Here is an 18209-nt window from a genome sequence, read left to right on the forward strand (position 1 = left end):
CGCATGCGCGCGACAAGCGAGGGCTAGCAACGGCCAGTTCTTTTATTCCTTTCCTCTGTTAAACTTTCTAACTTCTCAGAGACCAAGGGAAGGGCTGAGGTTTGAGTCCAGCTTCGGGAAGAAAGACCTAGATGGGCCCGTAGACCCTGGGAGGTAGGGGCTCCTCTCCCCACGACTTATTCCGAATGCATCCTGAGGGTGACAAGGGAAGGGTAGGAGCTGTCAGGTGAAGACAAAGGGAAAGCTTGATCTGTCAGTCCCGGATGCCGCAGACCCCTTGAAATACCAGGCCACCAAACATTAAAGGGGCAGAGACGCCACGCTGTCAGAGAAGAGAGAAGGCCGCCCCGAGCCGGAAAACTTTTATTTGCTGTACATTCAAAGGGCACCTCATGCTATTACACTAGTCCACAGTTTGTGCTGGTGACCAATCAGCCTCAGCTCTGTCCCTGCTGCTGTCGCTGCTGATTGTTTTCCTCTTCTTCCTGGCCCTCTGGTGGGGGCGGGGGCGGCTCCTCCAGTCCTGAGGAGGTCGCCAGGAGCTCCCCGGTGGACCCCGCCAGGCGGAAGACCACGGGGATCTGGGCCAGGCCTGGGTTGGTCTCCTGCAAGCCCTGGATCCACCTGGCCAGCGTGGCCTGATCGTGGGCACCCGCCACGCATATGGCGAAGACAGGGCCTTCCTCCACTGTTGGGAGAAACAGGCGCTCAGAGTTTGTGCCGTGGGGATTGGAGCAGCACCCCCGTGCCTGCACCCCTTCCGGGCCACAGGCGGATGTTTCTTGCGCATCCAAGCCTTTGCACAAGATATCCCCTCTGTCTAGACTGCCAATCCCATGCTTCACCTAAGTGATGCCTCCTGGTTCTTTGACATTCCACCAGGAAGTCCTCCCCACACCCCACCTGAAGCCTGGTGCTCCTCCCCTTAGGCCCCAAGAATATAACTTGACTTGCCTGTTCCCCCACTGGCCAGAGCTGCCTAAGGGCAAGGACTGAGCCTGTCCTGGTCACACTCGGTAGCCAGCACAGAGGTGTTCCATGACCCAGGGCTGACAGGCCTGGAGCCCCTGGGGAGTGAGGGGTGTGTGTGTGTGTGTGTGTGTGTGTGTGCGTGTGTACGTACTTGGGCATCTGCTGGGTCTGCATGTGGCGACTGGGCTAGGTCTCAGCCTGGGTGCCAGCCTTCCACCCCAGAGGCCTCACCTCAGCTGGTGTTTGGTGCCCATCCCAGTCGTACCTTTATCGATGTCAAACTCGTAGTCATCCCAGCCGCTCCTCCCATAGTCCAGGTCCAGCTGCATCGGGTAGTAGAGATTCCATTCCTCTGGAATTTCCTCCGCTTCCTACCCGGGGAAGGGGGTGCAGGCAGTCGGAGGCCCAGGATCTCGCAGCCGGCTGAAGCCTATCCCCCCACACCAGGGGCTATCCCTCCCTTCCCCTTCCCCCCTGCACCTCTGAGATCTCACATGAGCCCTCAGGGTGGTGCCAGCCCACCCCCACCTCACACACACTCATGCCCCCACTCAAGCTTTGGGCTCTCACCCTCTCTTCCGGGGGCAGCAAGTCAGCTCTGAGGATGTGATAATAGACACATTTGTCTCGGAGCCACAGGGAGAAGGGGCCCTCGACGAAGATAGGCCGGGCTGGGTTGTGGTGGGCCAGGGCAGCCTGCTGATCGGGAGTCTGGATGCCTGGTATGGAGACACACGTGCCCAGGGAGCCCTGGCTGAGGGGCTCTACCCGAAGGCCCACGGAGCCCACCCAGCAGGCCTGGGGAGAACCCAGCCACCCCAGGCCAGAGCCTTACCTACAATGTGGGACTCAGTGGCATCTGCCGCACCTGTGGAGTCTTTGGCAGAAGGCATCTGCAAGGAGGAGCAGGGGTGGAAGGAAGTTTGTGGGCCCCAGCCCCTACAGGGGAGCTGGGGAGAGAAATGGGGAGCGGGAGGTCCCGGCAAATTCAGGGCTCCTCTCAGCCTCCTACCCATCGACTCAAGCCCACCCCTTCTTCATTTCTATCCACTTTGGCAAGAGCCGCTGACATTGAAGATGGGCACACAGAGGGGACCCTGGCGCCCGCCTACCTGCGCTAAAATCCACTCTGCCACAGGCTGTGTGACTGTGGCTCAGCCAACGTACCTGGATGCTTCTGTTTCTCCAGATGCAAAATGGGGATGACAGCACTTAATTTGGAAGGTCCCAAAATGCTGAGAACAGGGCCTGGCACGTACTAAGGGCTCTGTGCTTGTGACGGTTTAAAAAGAAAAATAATTTCACATGCACAGTGTGCTCCTGAGGAGACACAGGAAGCAAATCAGGGTTTGCCTCTGCAGAAAACTGGGAGGAAAGGAAATCCGTTTTATATCTTTTTGATTTTACATACTGCCGTGATTCAAAAAACCAGATGAAATTTAATTAAAAAAAAAAAACGCATCTTGGGGTGCCTGGGTAACTCAGTCCCACCGACCACCTGACTTGATTTCAGCTCAGGTCATGATTTCATGGTTCTTGAGTTCGAGCCCTGCTTTGGGCTCTTCCCTTCTCTCTCTGCCCCTCCCCCACTCACGTGCACCCGGGCACGTGCGCACATTCTCTCTCTCAAAAAGTAAACTTAAAAAAAAAAAATGCATCTATTCTTTGATTGAAATGTCTGAGAGCTTACAACTATTGCAACACATATCATCCATCCGTTCAAATTAAAAAGAACAGAGGTGAATCAATAGGTATGGACATAAAACAAACTCCCAGCCATATTCTTAAATAAAAACAGCAAAAGTCAAGGTGCAGAACACGGGTAGAATGCTGCTTCATTAGAGAAACGTTTTTTTTTTTTTTTTTTTTTAGGTTTGTTTATTTATTTTGGGAGAGACTGAGACAGCATGAGTTGGGAGGGGCAGAAAGAGAGGGAGAGAATTCCAAGCACGGCCAGCACAGATCCCTACGTGGGGCTTGAACTCACAACTGTGAGATCACGATCTAAGCCGAAACCAAGAGTCGGAGGCTTAACTGACTGAGCCACTCCAGTGCTCCAGAGAAACATTTTTAAAGAAGTTTTTGGGGGAGGAGCGGGGTGAAGGGGAGGGAGGGAGACACAGTATATGTTTTGCTCCTGGGTCTTTTTACTGAAAAATATAATTAGTCTGATTTTTTAATATGGATTTTTCATTTTAAATTTCACACATGTTTCTTCTTTCTTTAGCATTTTGATTGTATATTTTTCTTTTTCTCGCACACTAAAAATCTTGGTTCCTATCAACAGTAGCACCTTTACTTATCCATCAAAATACAGTTTGGATATTACTGTTAACCATAACGCTGTGGGACTTAAGCTTGGGATTTCTCTACAGATTTGTGTGTTCTTAGAATAGATGCCACAGAGGATGGGCAGTTGGATGACTGACTCAGAAGAACTTTTTGTCTCAGTGGTTCTGCCATCAAGGAGATGTTTCGTCCGATCCCTTTTGTTTCTGTTTGTTGCCAGTATGGTGGTTCCCCCTCCTCCCCATTTCTTTGATTTTGTTTTAAATACACTAAAACATCGGGGTGCCTGGGTGGCTCAGTCAGTTAAGCGTCTGACTTCCCTTCAGGTCATGATCTCACGGTTCGTGGGTTCGGGCCCCGCATCGGGCTCTGGGCTGACGGCTCAGAGCCCGGAGCCTGCTTCGGATTCTGTGTCTCCCTCTCCCTCTGCCCTTCCCCCGCTCGTGCTTTGTGTCTCTCTCTCAAAAATACATAAACGTTAAAAAAAATACACTAAAACATTTACATAGTTGAAATGTCGATCCATTTTAAACAGATGTCTCTCTTCCACTCCTGTTCTCTCTACCCCATCTCCTCTACCTGCCCAGAGATAATGATTTCTACCCATTTCAGACTTATCTTGGCATTATTTATTTTTGTGAAAATAGGCAAATCAATGTATGAACTTTTATTTCCTCTCTCTTCTCATGCTGAAGGGAGTTAACTGGACCACTGAACATATTTCAACCTTTCACTTGTGTTTTTTTTTTTTTTTTTTTTTTTTTACCAACCTGACTGAGGTGTTATGATCTATGTAGACAATTCCCTCTTGATGGAGCTTGGATCGTTCCCATTTGAGATCTAGGCAGTGTTGGTGATCATTTTACCATGTTTTCAACCTTTCTGTACGTGCTTTTCATAATTAGGGGGAGAAAAGAATAAATACAAAGGCTAGATCGGCTTGCAAGTGCACAGAATCTCTTTGGAAGGAGACACAGATGTGGTCACCTCCGGGGAAGGAGAGTGGGGACTGGGGACCAGGCCGTGGGAGAACTCTTCATCCTGTGTTCTCGAGTACCACTTGGCTTCTAAAGCTTTACTTTTCAAAAGGAAGACGTGAGTTAAAGAATACCTTTCCTCTGGAATATGCTCCAGGCCAAGTCTCTGTCCTTTCTCACCCGGACACCCCATCACCCACTCTCCTATTAACTCGGTCCTCTGCCCACCCAGCCCCACCCGGCCCCCATTCAACACCCACGTGGCCAAGCACCAGAGGATGCTTTCGAAACAGAAACTCCTTCCAGAACAGAGCTCCCACCCCATCCTTCCTCTTCTCAAAACTTCTATGTGGCTCCCTCTTCACCAACAGGTCCAAACCACGCTCTTTAACCTGGTGCCCTCCTGGTCTCTTCTCCCCAACCCCGACCTCCTGCACTGGCCAAAGGAAGCTCTTTCTACATCTCCAGCAATTCCAGCTGCCCTCTGAACCCCAGCCCAGGCTGCTCCCTCTGCCCAGAATGCTCTCCTTGTCTCTTCTGTCCTGCCTGAGTGCAGCTCACCCTCACGTCCTCCAGGAAGCCCTCCGTGCTCCTTGCCCTTTCTGGGCTCCCAGAGCCCCCAGTGCTTCTCCATCTCAGAACCAGCAGCTCTGAGAGAAACTATCTGCTACCTGGGGTCAGCCTTCAGGACCACAGGATCCCCCCATGTGGTCTGGCATGAGTGGGGCCCCTAGAACACTGGTGTGTGTGTGTGTCTGTGTGTGGACTATTTTATTCAGTCATTCGGCAAACACCTGCTGAGCTCAGCTTTGTGCCGGACCCTGTGCTGAGCCTTAAGAGACACAGCGGAAACTGAGTCGTGGTGAATGAGCAACCAAGCCAAGCACCCAGTGTGCCTCTGCTAGGGTGGTCAGGAAGGGGATCCTGAGGAAGGGACAGCAGAGCCGAGACCTGAAGAACATGAAGTCCTGGGGACAAGTGTCCCTGGCAGAAAGAAGGGTGAGCACAAAAGCCTGAGAAGAAAACTGGCAGAAAGGAAGCCAGATGCCCAGAATACAGACAGTAGGGGGAGAGGGGCGGGAGAAGAGGTCAGAGGTCAAGCCGCCGGGAGGAGTGAGGGCCACGGGAATCTAGCAAGGCTCAGCCCGCGGCTGTGGCCGAGGGTGCGAACGGGGGTGGATACCTGGTAAATGGTGACCCTGGCGCTGAGGTTGGGCTCCATGTGCCGCAGGCCCAACTTGGCCAGGTCCACGGGGTCCTGGGGCAGGTCCCGGGGCAGTGGGAAGGGGTTGATATTCTTGAAGCGGGAGAACCACAGCTTCATGCGCACGAACTTGAGCATGGGGTAACTTTTACGTCCAAATATCTGAATCAGTAGGAACTCGGTCTCCTTGTTGGGCATCACCCCTGTGTCGGACAGAAGCAGGCAGGGCCTCAGGGAGGGGGCAGGAGGGAGAAGGGGCGACAGAGACATGGGAGACGGAGAGGGCCAGAAGAGCCGGGACCAAGAGCGAATCATGAGGAGGGCCAGATGGAAAGAACCAGAGACAGGAAGAATTTAGTCAAGGAATTGATGATGGTGAGGGAGAAAAGAATCAGAATTTAAAGGAAAGGTCAGAGGGAGAGATGAAAGAGGAAAGAGACCAGAGACAGAGGAGAGATGGAGGGAGGGGGCAGGGGGCGCGAGCCAGCAAAACAGACCGAGGAAAGGCAAGTTGGAGCCATGGAGCGACGGAGGGGCCCACGTCCCGGGGGGAGAGCCCGCTGCCTGCCCCTGGGCCTGCCGGCCTCACCGTGGTTCTCCATCTGTTCCAGGACAGCAATCCCGCACTCCTGCTGCCGTGGGTAGTGGATGAAGATTCTCTGGAAGACGCTTCGAGGCCGGAAGACCTCCTTGGGAAAGACGTCGAGCAGCAGGTTGTAGACGGCCAGGTCCCGCTCGACGCCGTACTCCCGCATCTTGCGCAGGGCCAGGTAGATGAAGTCGACGTGGCCCCGCTTGTGCACGTTATGCTGCCCGAAGGTCTGCACGGCCCACACAAAGTTCGCCTTGTCCTGCGCCCCATCTGGTGCCCGCCTAAACAGCTCCTCGTGGGGTGCCAGGGCCCTGGTGGGTCCCCTTGGGGGCTTAGGTGGCGGAGGGACCAGCCAGGAGTCAGAGCTGTGGGTGGCTGCGCTGCAGCGGAGACCCCGCGGGGCCTGGAGGGACACCTGGGGACAGAGAAACCGCTGCTGGAATCTGGCCCCTCCCAGGGCCCCTGGGGGACTGCCGGGCCGGCTCTTTCCTGGGAAAGGTGCCAGCGGGCATCCCTCAGGGCCTCGGAGGCCTGTGTGGTGCTGTGGTAACAAGTCCAAGATCAGGCACCATTACGAAGTGTGAGAAAACAATGGTAAAACCCCCACGGAGGCAGCTCGGCAATATTCGCCAGGATAACAAACACACACTCTCGGATACAGCGATCCTGCGTCTGGTTTTTAAATCCTCAGCTATCCACCAACCTGTGCCCAATGACTTTTGTCTGTCCACCGTAGCAGGGGAAAGCGGCCCCGCCGTGCATCAGCAAGGAAATGGTTAAGCAAATGGCCATGAACCTGGACAAGGGGCGCCTGCGTCCGTCAGACACACTGAGGAGGGTCTTGTGTGACCCAGAACGAGCCCCAGGGTATATATTATGAAAGCAAAGCAAGCAATGTTTGAAGTGGTGCGTTCAGTAGGGTCCCATAGGTATAAAGAAGCCTCACCCACTGACACACAAGGGATCTTCATTAGTTGTGGATTCCGTATTTGGAAATTTGCCTGCTTGCTACATTGATTTGCAATCCCAACGCCGATACTCTCAGCACTTTCCCGGTCATTCACAGACACAGGCTGTGCAGTGAGAAATCTGAGTCACCCAAGCCCGTTCATTCCCAGCTGAGATGGAATAAGGTGACGCTCAGCCTTCTGGATTCAGCCCTTGTATTCTCGACAAGCGTCCTGTTAGAGATTTACTTAGTGCACATTTTCCACATCTTCTGGTCAGTGCTGTTGCGGTTGAAAATGGCCCCCACGCATAGTACTGACGGGCCGTCCAGCGTTCCTACAGGCAAGAAGGCTCTGCTGTTCCTTACAGAGAAAATACCGTGTGGTAGATAAGCTACATTCAGGCTTGAGTTATAGTGCTGTCGGCGGTGAGTTCAACGTTAATGAGCCAACAATATATATTAAATAAGATGTCTTTAAACAGAAACGCACATCCAATAAGATACTGACTCGCTGATGAAACTGTGAGCAGAGGCTCGCAGGAACCGACCCCGCATTTCCCTGGAAGCGACAGTTCAGTATTTACTAGTTCAGTGTATGCGGCCACTTTGTCAAACATAACCCCGGTGGATAATGAGAATCAACTGTATGTATATAATTTTTTTGCTCCTGTGAAATATATCTGGAAGGGAATGCGTGAAGTGGGGAACATCTCTTGCCTCGAGAGAGAGGGGAGCTAAGTGGGGTCATGGTGTAGCCTTAGAACTTTTTTTTTTTTTAATTAAAAAAACCTTTTTTTAAAAAAATGTTTATTTATTTATGACAGAGAGAGAGACAGAGCATGAGCGGGAGAGGGGCAGAGAGAGAGGGAGACACAGAATCCGAAGCAGGCTCTAGGCTCTGAGCCGTCAGCACAGAGCCCGATGCGGGCCTCGAACTCACAGGCTGCGAGATCATGACCTGAGCTGAAGTCGGACGCTCAACTGACTGAGCCACCCAGGCGCCCCGGAACCTTTTGAATGTTGAACCAAATTGCCCGCTGTAACTAGCCGTATTGTCTATTCAAAAGATAGCTTTCAAAAACTTAAAAGAGAAAAGGCGGATTTTGGAGTCGGCAGGAATCTTGGCTTGCCTGTCCTCTGCTAGGTTATGACCACATCCCGCTTTACTGCTCAGGCCTCGGCTTCCCCTTCTGTTATGATGGTGCTTCTCTTGGGTCAAGAAGATCTTGTTCCCCAGAGTGAAGAATGGAGGCTATTGGGGACAGGCGAGATCCCTCCGCAACGTAAGACAGCAAACTACAGCCTGTGGGGCCAATATGGCCAACGGCCTGCTTTCATCACTAAAGGTGGATTAGAATACAGCCACGCGCATTTTTTACGTCTAGTCTGGGGCTGTGTTTGTGCTACAGGGGCAGAGCCAGGTGTTTCTAACAGAGACCGTGTGGCTTGCAAGGCCAAAAATACTTACTGCCTCAGTACAAAAATGTTCGCTAACCCATGTGTGGATGGCAACACCACCAAATTTCTGACTTGAAATGGAATTGAATGTTTAAATTACAATGGTTATTACATACGGCATCTTTAAAAATATATGGCGAGGGGCGCCTGAGGGGTTCAGTCGGTTAAGGGTCTGACTCTTGATTTCAGCTCGGGTCATGATCTCACGATTTGGGAGATCGAGCCCAGAGGCGGGCTCCTCGCTGACGGCATGGAGCCTGCTTGGGATACTCTCTCTCCCTCGCTCTCTGCCCCTCCCCCGCTCATGCTCTGTCTCTCTCTGTCTCAAAAATAAACACATTAAAAAAAATTTTTTTTTTTAAAAATCAGAAAGGAAGCGGGGCGCCTGGGTGGCTCAGTCGGTTAGGCATCTGACTTCAGCTTGGGTCACACGGTTGGTGGGTTCGAGCCCCGCGTCGGGCTCGGGGCTGACAGCTCAGAGCCTGGAGCCTGTTTCTGTTTCTGTGTCTCCCTCTCTCTCTGACCCTCCCTGGCTCATGCTCTATCTCTCTCTCTCAAAAATAAATAAACATTGAAAGGAACCTCTAGAATGGCCGAAAGAAGGGGAGACAGTACCAATGAGATAAAAGCATAACAAAAAGCATAGCACGCGGCCTGGCCCAGAGGGAGTGCTCGGTAAGGGAGGTACAGGCATAGCTCGGAGATATCGAGGGTTTAGTTCCAGACTACAGCAATCAAGCAAGCATCACAATAATAGGAGTCAAATCAATTTTTTGGCTTCCCGGTGCGCACGAAAGTTATGTTTACACTACACCGTCGCCTATAAAGTGTGCAATACCGCTAAGTCTCAAAAAAACGCACGTACCTTAAATAAAAAATACTTTCTTGCTAAAAAATGCTAACCAGCGCCTGAGCTTCCGGCAAGCCGCTATCACTGATTCCAGATCAAATAGGATAATGATGAGTAAGTCTGGAGTACTGCTAGAATTACCAAAACGGGACACCGAGAACAAAGTGAGCAAACGCTGCCGAACAACGGCACCAACAGGCTTGCTCGACACGGGGTCGCCACAAACCCTCAATTTGTAAAAACAAACAAACAAAACCCAAAACCGCATTGTTTGTGAAGCACAACAGAACAAGGTCGGCGGCCACCATCGCTGTGGTAGCCATCTATGCCCGTTGACTGGCTTGGGCCATCTGGTCACCCCGGGAAGGGATGGAAGTTCAAGTTTCTGCCCAAATCTCAACAAGTGGATACAGGGGTTACCCACAGTCACCACCCGCATCTACTTAGCTCACAAATCCTTATTTCCAAATTCAACTCCCTTACCCGCGTGGGCACCAGCCCTTCTTAAAGTGAATTAAGGCGGGGTCAACTGGCCCTCAGAGCAGAGAGGCCGGCCGGGGTGAGCAGACGACTGTTCAGCTGGTGGTTACCTGAGAGAAGGGGGCTCCCGTGACGGTGGCCCCGCAGATGCCTCCGCAGCCCCGAGAGAGGCCCCGGGCCAGCAGGATGGCTTGGGCCCAGCTCATTGCCTCCACTTGTCAGACAACCACCTGGCCGAGACAGAGAAAAGACAGCATCAGCCAACTAATGGAGAGGAGACCCCTTCTGGGCTGTGGCCGTGTTCCAGACTGCATGGCCAACTCACCAGCCCCACTGGTTTCTTCATTCACCGCATGGACTTACAATGGCTGTTACGATCAAGCGTCCCGATTTTCTTGGGCTAAACCTTGGCCTTGAGGAATCTGTTCCTGCCATGGCCTGCCTCCCTACTGGATCATTCTTTCTTTTTAACAGCTTTATTCACATATCATGTAGTTCAGCCTTTTCAAGTGTAAAATTCAATGGTTTTTTTTTTAGTACATTCAGAGTTGTACAACCACCACTGCAATCTAATTTTACACCATTCTTGTCACCCCAAAAAGAAAACCTATACCCAATCGGCGCTCTCTCTTATTTCCCCTCATTACTCAACCCCAGGCAAGCACTAACCTTACTGTTTCTGTAATTTGCCTATTCCGGGTAGTTTGTACAATATGACGCGTGCTCTTTTGTGGCTGACTTCTTTCACTTAGCATGTGTTTAAGGCTAACCATGTCATAGCATGTAACAGACTTCATTTGTTTTGTCAAAAAATTCCATTATACAGATATAGCCATGTTTTATTTATCTGTTCCTCAGTTGATGGATAGTTGGGGTTGTTTCGACTTTTTGACTATTAGGACTAATGCTGCTATGAACACTTGGGTGGAAGTTTTGTGTGAAAAAGTGTTTACACGTCTCTTGGGTAGATACACAGAAGTCAAATTGCTGAGACATATGGTTAATTCTAACATTTTGAGGAACTACCAAACTGTTTTATTTTTTCATTTTAATTTTTTAAGCTCGTTCCACACCCAATGTGGGACTTGAACTCACAACCCCACATCAAGAGGTGCATGCTCTACCAACCGACACAGCCAGGCACACCTGCCAAACGATTTTCTAAAGTGGCTGCTCCATTTTACACTCTTATGAGCAACATGTAAGAGTTCCAATTTCTCCACATCCCTGCCAATTCTTGTTGTCTTTTTGATTACAGACACACTAGTGAATGTGAAGTGATATCTCATGGTTGGATTTGCACTTCCTTAAAAAGCAATGTTGAACATTCTCTCATGCCCTTATTGGCCGATGCGTATCTTCTTTGGAGAAATGTCTATTTAGATCCTTTGTACATTTAAAAAATTGGGTTACTTATCTTTTTATTATTGAGTTGTAAGAGTTCTTTATATATTCTGAATACTAGACCCTTGTGTTTTACAAAACTTTCTCCCATTCATTAGACTACTTTTCACTTTCTTGATGTTACTGTTTGCAGGACAAGTTTTTATTCCAATGATGTCCAATTTATGTTTTTCTTTTATAGCTGTGATCTTGATGTTATATCTAAAAAACCCACTAAATTAAGGGGTGCCTGGGGGGTTCAGTCGGTTGAGAGTCCGACTTCAGCTCAGGTCATAATCTCGCAGTTCTTGAGTTTGAGTCCCACGTTGGGCTCTGTGCTGACAACTCAGAGCCTGGAGCCTGCTTCAGATTCTGTGTCTCCCTCTCTGTGCCCCTTCCCTGCTCATTCTGTCTCTCAAAAATGAATAAACATTAAAAAAAAAAAACCCACTAAATTAAAACAAAAAACAAACAAAAAAACCCCACTGCCTAGCCCAACGTCATGAAGATTTACTCCCATGTTTTCTCTAAGAGTTTAATAGTTTTAGCTCTTACATTTAGTCCTGGGATCCACCTTGAATTAATTTTTCTGTATGGTGTGAAAAAGGGGTTCATTTCATGTGGATATCCAGTTGCCCTAGGACTATTTGTCAAAGAGACTATTCTTTCTGTATTTCTGGGTCTTGGCATTCTTTTTCTTTTTTAAATTAAGTTCTAAAATTTTAATTCCAGTATAGTTAACATACAGTGTTATATTCATTTCAGCTGTACAATATAGTGATTCTACAATTCTATACGTTACTCAGTGCTCATCGTGGTAAGCATACTTTTTGTTTTGGCATTCTTGCTTAAAATCAATTGACCGTAAATGTAAGGGTTTAATTCTGGGCTCCCAATTCTATTGATCTATATTGAGTCTTAAGCCAGCACTACACTGTTTTGATTATTATAGTTTGTAAGTTTTAAAATCAGGAAGTGTAAGTCCTTCAACTTTGTACTTTTTTTTTTTTTTTTTTTTTTTTTTTTTTTTTTTTACAAAGTTGTTTTGGCTATTCTGGGTCCCTTGCAATTACATATACATTTTAGAATCAGCTGTCAATGACTGCAAAAAGTCAGAGGGATTCTGATGGAGATTGTATTGAGTCTACAGATCAGTTTAGGGAATATTGGTATCTTAATAATATTAAGTCTTCTGATCCATGAACATGGGATACCTCTCCACTTATTTAGATCATCTTTAATTTCTTTCAACAGTGTTTTATAGTTTTCCCTGTATGTGTCTTTTATTTATTTTGTTAAATTTATTCATATTTCATTCTTTATGAAGCTATTAAGTATGGGATTATTTTCTTAATTTCATTTCCACACTGTTCAGTGCCAGTATGGCACTATATGTATGTCTATATTGGCATACTATTTTTATATGTTGATCTATCCTACAACCTTGTTGAACTCACTTATTAGTCCCAATAGCTTTTTATTGGATTCTTTTCTATATACAAGATCACATCATCAGCAAGTATAGTTTTATCTCTTCCTTTCCAAACTGGGTATCTTTTACTTCTTTTCCTTTCTCAAGTGCCCTTGCTGGAACCTCCAGTACAATGTTGAATGGAAGTGACAAGAGTGGACATCCTTTTCTTATTCTTGATCTCAGGGTAAAAGTGTCCAGTCTTTTATCACTAAGTATGATGTGAGCTGTCTGTTTTTCATACATGGCCTTTATAAGGTTGAAGAAATTCCCTTCTATACCCAGATGTTGAATGCTTCTATCAGAAAAGATACTGGATTTTGTGAAGTATTTTTTGTTGCGTCTACTGAAATAATCATGTAGTTTTTATCTTTTATTTTATTAATATGGTATATGTCATTAACTGATTTTCAGATTTTAAACTAATCTTGCTTTTATGGGATAAATTCCACTTGATCATGGTATATAATACTTTTTATATGTTGCTAAAATTTGGTTTGCTTGTTATTTTGTTGAGGATTTTTACATCCATATTCGTAAGAGATAGTGGTCTGTAGTTTTTAGTGTCTGTTTGATTTGGTATCAGGATAATGCTGACCTCATAAAATGAGATGGGAAACGTCTGGATCCTTCTTATCACCATTTAAACTTTCTCTAACATCTCCCATTTTGACCTGAAGACTCCCTCCAGCCTCTGCTCCATATCTCTGCTCCCTTTACAGTAAAGTTGCTCCCAAGAGGTGTATACACATTATGCTTCCTCACTCTCTCCAACTTGGCTGCTGCCCCAACCACTCCACTAATACCATTTGTAAAGGCCCCTTTTGCATTTTGCACTTATGAAAGCCAATGATTATTTTTAAGGCTTCATTTTGCTCAATTTCTCAGAAACATACATCATGGGTGAGGCCCTCCTCCCACCTTTTTGACATGACCCACTTCCTTCTTTAAAGCTACAATGTCTGCAAACTTGAATGTGTAGATGAATCACTTAGGATCTTGTTAAAATGCAGATTTGGATTCAGCAAGTCTGGCGTAGAGCTAAAGATCCTGTACATCCAACAAGCTTCCAAATGATGCTGATGTTGCTGGTGTGGGGACCACACTTTGAGTACTAAGATTGCAAAGAGGCCCACATCCTGAATCTGCTGTCTGCTACCCTGAAGTGTCTTTCAACTTGTTCCCCTCTTCTCTGTATTCTTGTAGGCAGCTTTAATGGTTCCCAAACTTTGTTCATATTAGAATCATCTTGGGGGCTTTTAAAAATTCCCATGCCCAGGCCATACACCAGATATAATAAATCAAAGAATCTAAAGGTAGGCATCAGCATTTTAAAGTACAGCAATGGGGATGCCTGGGTGGCTCAGTGGGTTGAGCACCCAGCTCTTGACTTCAGCTCAGGTCATGATCCCAGGGTCATAGATCGGCTGAGCCGGGCTCCACACTGAGCACTGAGCATGGAGCCTGTCTGGGGTTCTCTCTCTCTCTCTCTCTCTCTCTCTCTCTCTCTCTCTCCCTCCCTCTATCCCCAACCCGCTCACGCTCTCTCTCTCTCTCTAAAATAAAAAATAAAATAAATAAAACACTCCAGTGACTCTAATACGCTGCTAAGATTGAGACCTTAATCTGAATCTTCACTACTCAAAGTGTGTTCCAGGGATCAGCTATATCAATATCATCATTTGGGAGCTCATTAGAAAAGCAAAATCTCGGGGCACCTGGGTGGCTCAGTCGGTTGGACGTCCGACTTCGGCTCAGGTCATGATCTCGTGGTCTGTGAGTTCGAGCCCCGCGTCGGGCTCTGTGCTGACAGCTCAGAGCCTGGAGCCTGTTTCAGATTCTGTGTTTCCCTCTCTCTCTGACCCTCCCCCGTTCATGCTCTGTCTCTCTCTGTCTCAGAAATGAATAAATGTTAAAAAAAAAAAAATTAAAAAAAAAAAAAAAGAAAAGCAAAATCTCAGCCCTAACCCAGATCTCCTGAGTCAGAATCCACATTTTAATAAGAGTCCAGGTTTCTCCTATGTGTGTTAAAGTCTGAAAAATGACAACCTATGTTCTGATGGCTTCCAAACAGTTATTGCCAGTCCTGACCTCCAACCCCCATACCTAACTGCCATTTTGGCGTGTACCCAGCCATCTCCAACTTAATCTGCTCCAAAGTGATATCCCTGCTTAAACGTGTTCCTCTTCACCTAGCGAATGACACCACCATTCCTAGTCATTCGGGCCACAGACCTACAAGTCATTTCTGCATCCTCTATGTCCCTCATTGCCCCATTCAGTCCACCAAGTAGTCCTGATGAGTACGTCCAAGTCCGTCCCAAATATCCCAAATACATCCATTTCTCTGCATCGGCAAGCCACCACCCCAATCCCATGATCTCTGTCCTTAAGGCCTACCCAACTTCCCCTCCAGTCAGTTCTCCCCGCCATGGCCAGAGGGAGCTTTTTTTTAAACGTAAACTAAATTCAGTGTTCTCTGCCTAAAAATCACTAGTGTTATATTACACAGATATTCAGATCTGTAAGTCTGAACCCCGTGGTGGGGTGTAGACAGGGTCTACCTCTCCAAACTCAACTCTTATCACTCTAGCTCTCGCAGCTCTAGCTACGCTGTTTGTTAAACAAGCTAAGTTTATTCCAGTCTCAGAGCCTTTGCACTGGCTATTCCCCCTGTTTGGAAATTTCTTCTCCTAGATTCGTCCATAGCTGTCTCTGGTCGTGCAGGTCTATGTTCAAATGAGAGGGCTTCCTGGACCACAGCCCCACTCCCAACCCAAGCACCCATCACCCTGATGAATGCACTGTTAACAATTATTAGCATCTGAAATCACCTGTTCCCTGCATTTCTGACGTGTTTAATGTCTGGCTACCCCAGGAGATAGGGGATTTTTGTCTGTCTTCCTCATTGCTGTGTTTCCAGCACCTGGACAGTGCCTGGTACAAAGCAGGTGCCTAACAAGTATCAGTTGAATGGGGAGAAGAGCTAAATTGCTACAAAACATCTATGATCTGTAAATCTGAACGCCGTGGCGGGGTGTACCTACAGCAGCTCTGAGGCTGCCTGCCAGGATTCTGGGATCCTTGGGATAAACAGACGCGGGTCCGAATTCCAGCCTAGCTGCCAACTTCCGGCGTGACTTCGGGAGAGGCCCTTAACCTCTCTGAGCCTCAGCTGTCTCATCTGCAAAATAGGAGATTAGGGACGTGGGGAGGGTAGTATACAGAGATCGGCTTTTTCCAGCACGTCCCCGCCCCGCACCTCCAAAGGTCACGGTGCCCTGGCCCTGCAGCTGGGTCGCTCTGGGCTGTGCTCCCGTCCTGCCGGCCCAGAACCGGCCACCCCAGGACCCAGCAGTTTGCTCTCGCCTCCCCACGGGCGATCTACATACTCACGCGGCAAGCCGCGGACTCCAAGCCGGCTCGGTCGTGACTCTGGGCGCCGCCATTTTACCCAGAGAGCTTCCAGGTCAGGGGCCACCGGGGAGACAGCAAATCGAGAACACAGGTTTAGAGAGGTCCCGCCCAAAATGGAGGAGCACCAATAGGAAGACAGAAAGAACTTGGTCCCTCCTCACACCGAGCCAGGCCCCACCCCTAACAGGGCAAGCCGCACCCCCATTAAGGCAGGGAAAGGAATGATTGGACCGATCCGGGCTGGGAGGCTGGACTTAGGCGGCCTGTGACTCCAGGTGGAGGCCCAGTTTTCCCACCTGAAATGTGGAAATAAAATATTGATGGTAGAAGTGATGTGGATTCCTTCGTTTGTTCGCCTAACCTTTATCGAGCGCTTACCGTGTGCTAGGCGCAGTTTTAGTCGCTGAGGATACTGGGCTGATACATAGCAGTGAAGGAGACAAGTTTTGCTAATTAGCTCCCTGACTCTGGGCTACTGCTTAACTCATCTGTGCCTGGGTCATCTCACCCTGAAATGGGCCAGTTATAATAACCTCATGGGATTTCATATATATATATATAGATAGATAGATAGATAGATAGATATACATATATATACATATATATATCTATATATATACATATATATGAATTTTATATATGAATTATATATTTATGAATTTTATATATTATATATATATATATATATATATATATATATATATATATATATATATATATAAAGCTGCTGGGCATAGGCGGTACCTGGGGCGGAGACTTGGCCACAGGGCAATGACCACCCCAGCCCATTCCTATGGCGCCCCCTCCAGTGCAGCCTTCTGACTTGGTCTCGCACCAAAGGAGCTCCTGGGTGCTCAGCCAGCGCGTGCTCGCCAGCCTCAGGCTGTGATTTGGACTCAAGCAAATGCCTCCAGTGGGACTTCCGGTCGTGCGGGGACGGAGCCAGAAGGGAGGGGCGGGGCCAGGAGGGCGGGCACCTAACTTGCCCCTGTCTCCTCCCCAGGTGTGTGTTCATCCTCCTCTCCCTCGCCATCAGCGCTCTCAGCAGGTACAACCTGCTTTCCCCGGAGACAGTCAACATCAACTGCACTCTGTAACAGAGTCAGCAGGCCCAGAGGGACGTTCTCCATTTCACTCTCACCCCCACTCTACACTCCTGCGAGTGTGGGGAACCGGCAGCACAGGGGAGTGGGGTGGACAACTGCTGTGGGTGACCAGGTGAGGAAGGGACCTCTTCAGGAAGGTTCTCAGATTGAGGTTGGCCCAGCTAAGGGGGTTCATTGTTCGCTGTCTCTCTCTGCCCCAGCCCCGGGAAGAGGTTGACCCAGGGCCTTGACCGCTCCACACCAGGCCCCCAGCCGCCCTGTCCACGGCTGTCCAGGGTTCAGTGGGCCCCCTGCTCACCTCACCCCACAGACTGTGGCTGAGGGCTCTGGTTACCCGCCCTAAGATAGATAGGATCCAGCTGGGTGGGACCCCAGGGTCACATTCACACAATCCTTGGCACACTTCTGACCCCTGCTCTCTCCAGACCTGGTGGGGATTCTCCGCGAACCAGGATCAGATGTGCCCGTGTTACCATGCAGTTTCTCTCTTTGGCTTCTGCTGCTTCATGTAAAGAACCCTGGACACACCTCTCCCCTCCTCCTTGCCTGCATGGATTGAACATCTGTGGGCTCGGTTACTATAAGCTCCATGAGGACAGGGGGAATTTGTTTGTGACGTGTAGTGTCCCCAGCTGCAGGGACAGGACCTGGAACATGGTAGGTGCTCAACAGATGTTAGTTACCACAATGGATAGATTAATGGATAAATGTGCCTAATGCTCACCCCAATCTTTAGACCACCAGTCCCTTTGTGACAGCCCCCTGTAGCTCACCTTCCACATGCCTGACTAATTACCCTGCCCCTGCCTTTCGGCATCTTTCCCCAGCCCCAGGGCAGTCTGCCTTACTGAGTTACTTCTCTGCTCAAAGCCCTTTGCTAATTTTGGGTGCCTGGGTTTGGGGACACGAGGGGACCTTCACGGTCTTCTGCATTCCCCTCCCCTTCCCTCAACCTCCGATCCTCTAACCCACCTGTCCACAGTTGGTTCCTGAGTACAGCCGGCTGCCCCTGAAACTCACGAGTGACCTCACTGAATGGTGTGGCTTTGGGCTAGGTAGCT

General features: G+C 48.8%; 1 protein-coding gene across 1 annotated transcript; it reads right to left on the reverse strand.

Annotated features, from left to right (window-relative positions):
• Positions 1-347: 347 nt before the first annotated feature.
• Positions 348-16081, reverse strand: ECSIT (ECSIT signaling integrator). The gene is made up of 9 exons (XM_047096764.1): positions 16022-16081; positions 15673-15809; positions 9882-10001; positions 6032-6449; positions 5422-5645; positions 1808-1865; positions 1543-1691; positions 1238-1343; positions 348-688 (listed from the first exon to the last, which is right to left on the reverse strand). The coding sequence occupies exons 3-9, from the start codon at positions 9975-9977 to the stop codon at positions 438-440; spliced, it is 1302 nt and encodes a 433-aa protein (XP_046952720.1). The 5' UTR covers positions 9978-10001; positions 15673-15809; positions 16022-16081; the 3' UTR covers positions 348-437.
• Positions 16082-18209: the final 2128 nt, after the last annotated feature.

Source organism: Lynx rufus, unplaced genomic scaffold, assembly GCF_022079265.1.
Source record: "Lynx rufus isolate CCGP_SWC_20201006 ecotype Redwood Valley unplaced genomic scaffold, mLynRuf1.p SCAF_4, whole genome shotgun sequence".
Lineage (NCBI taxonomy): Eukaryota > Metazoa > Chordata > Mammalia > Carnivora > Felidae > Lynx > Lynx rufus.

Excerpts from the sequence above, each read along its gene's own strand:
- ECSIT (XM_047096764.1), bottom strand. The coding sequence starts at position 9,977 with ATGAGCTGGGCCCAAGCCATCCTGCTGGCCCGGGGCCTCTCTCGGGGC. Across the intron at positions 6,450-9,881 it reads CGGGAGCCCCCTTCTCTCAG|GTGTCCCTCCAGGCCCCGCG; the intron begins GTAACCACCAGC and ends CTCTGTCCCCAG. Across the intron at positions 689-1,237 it reads CGAGTTTGACATCGATAAAG|TGGAGGAAGGCCCTGTCTTC; the intron begins GTACGACTGGGA and ends TTCTCCCAACAG.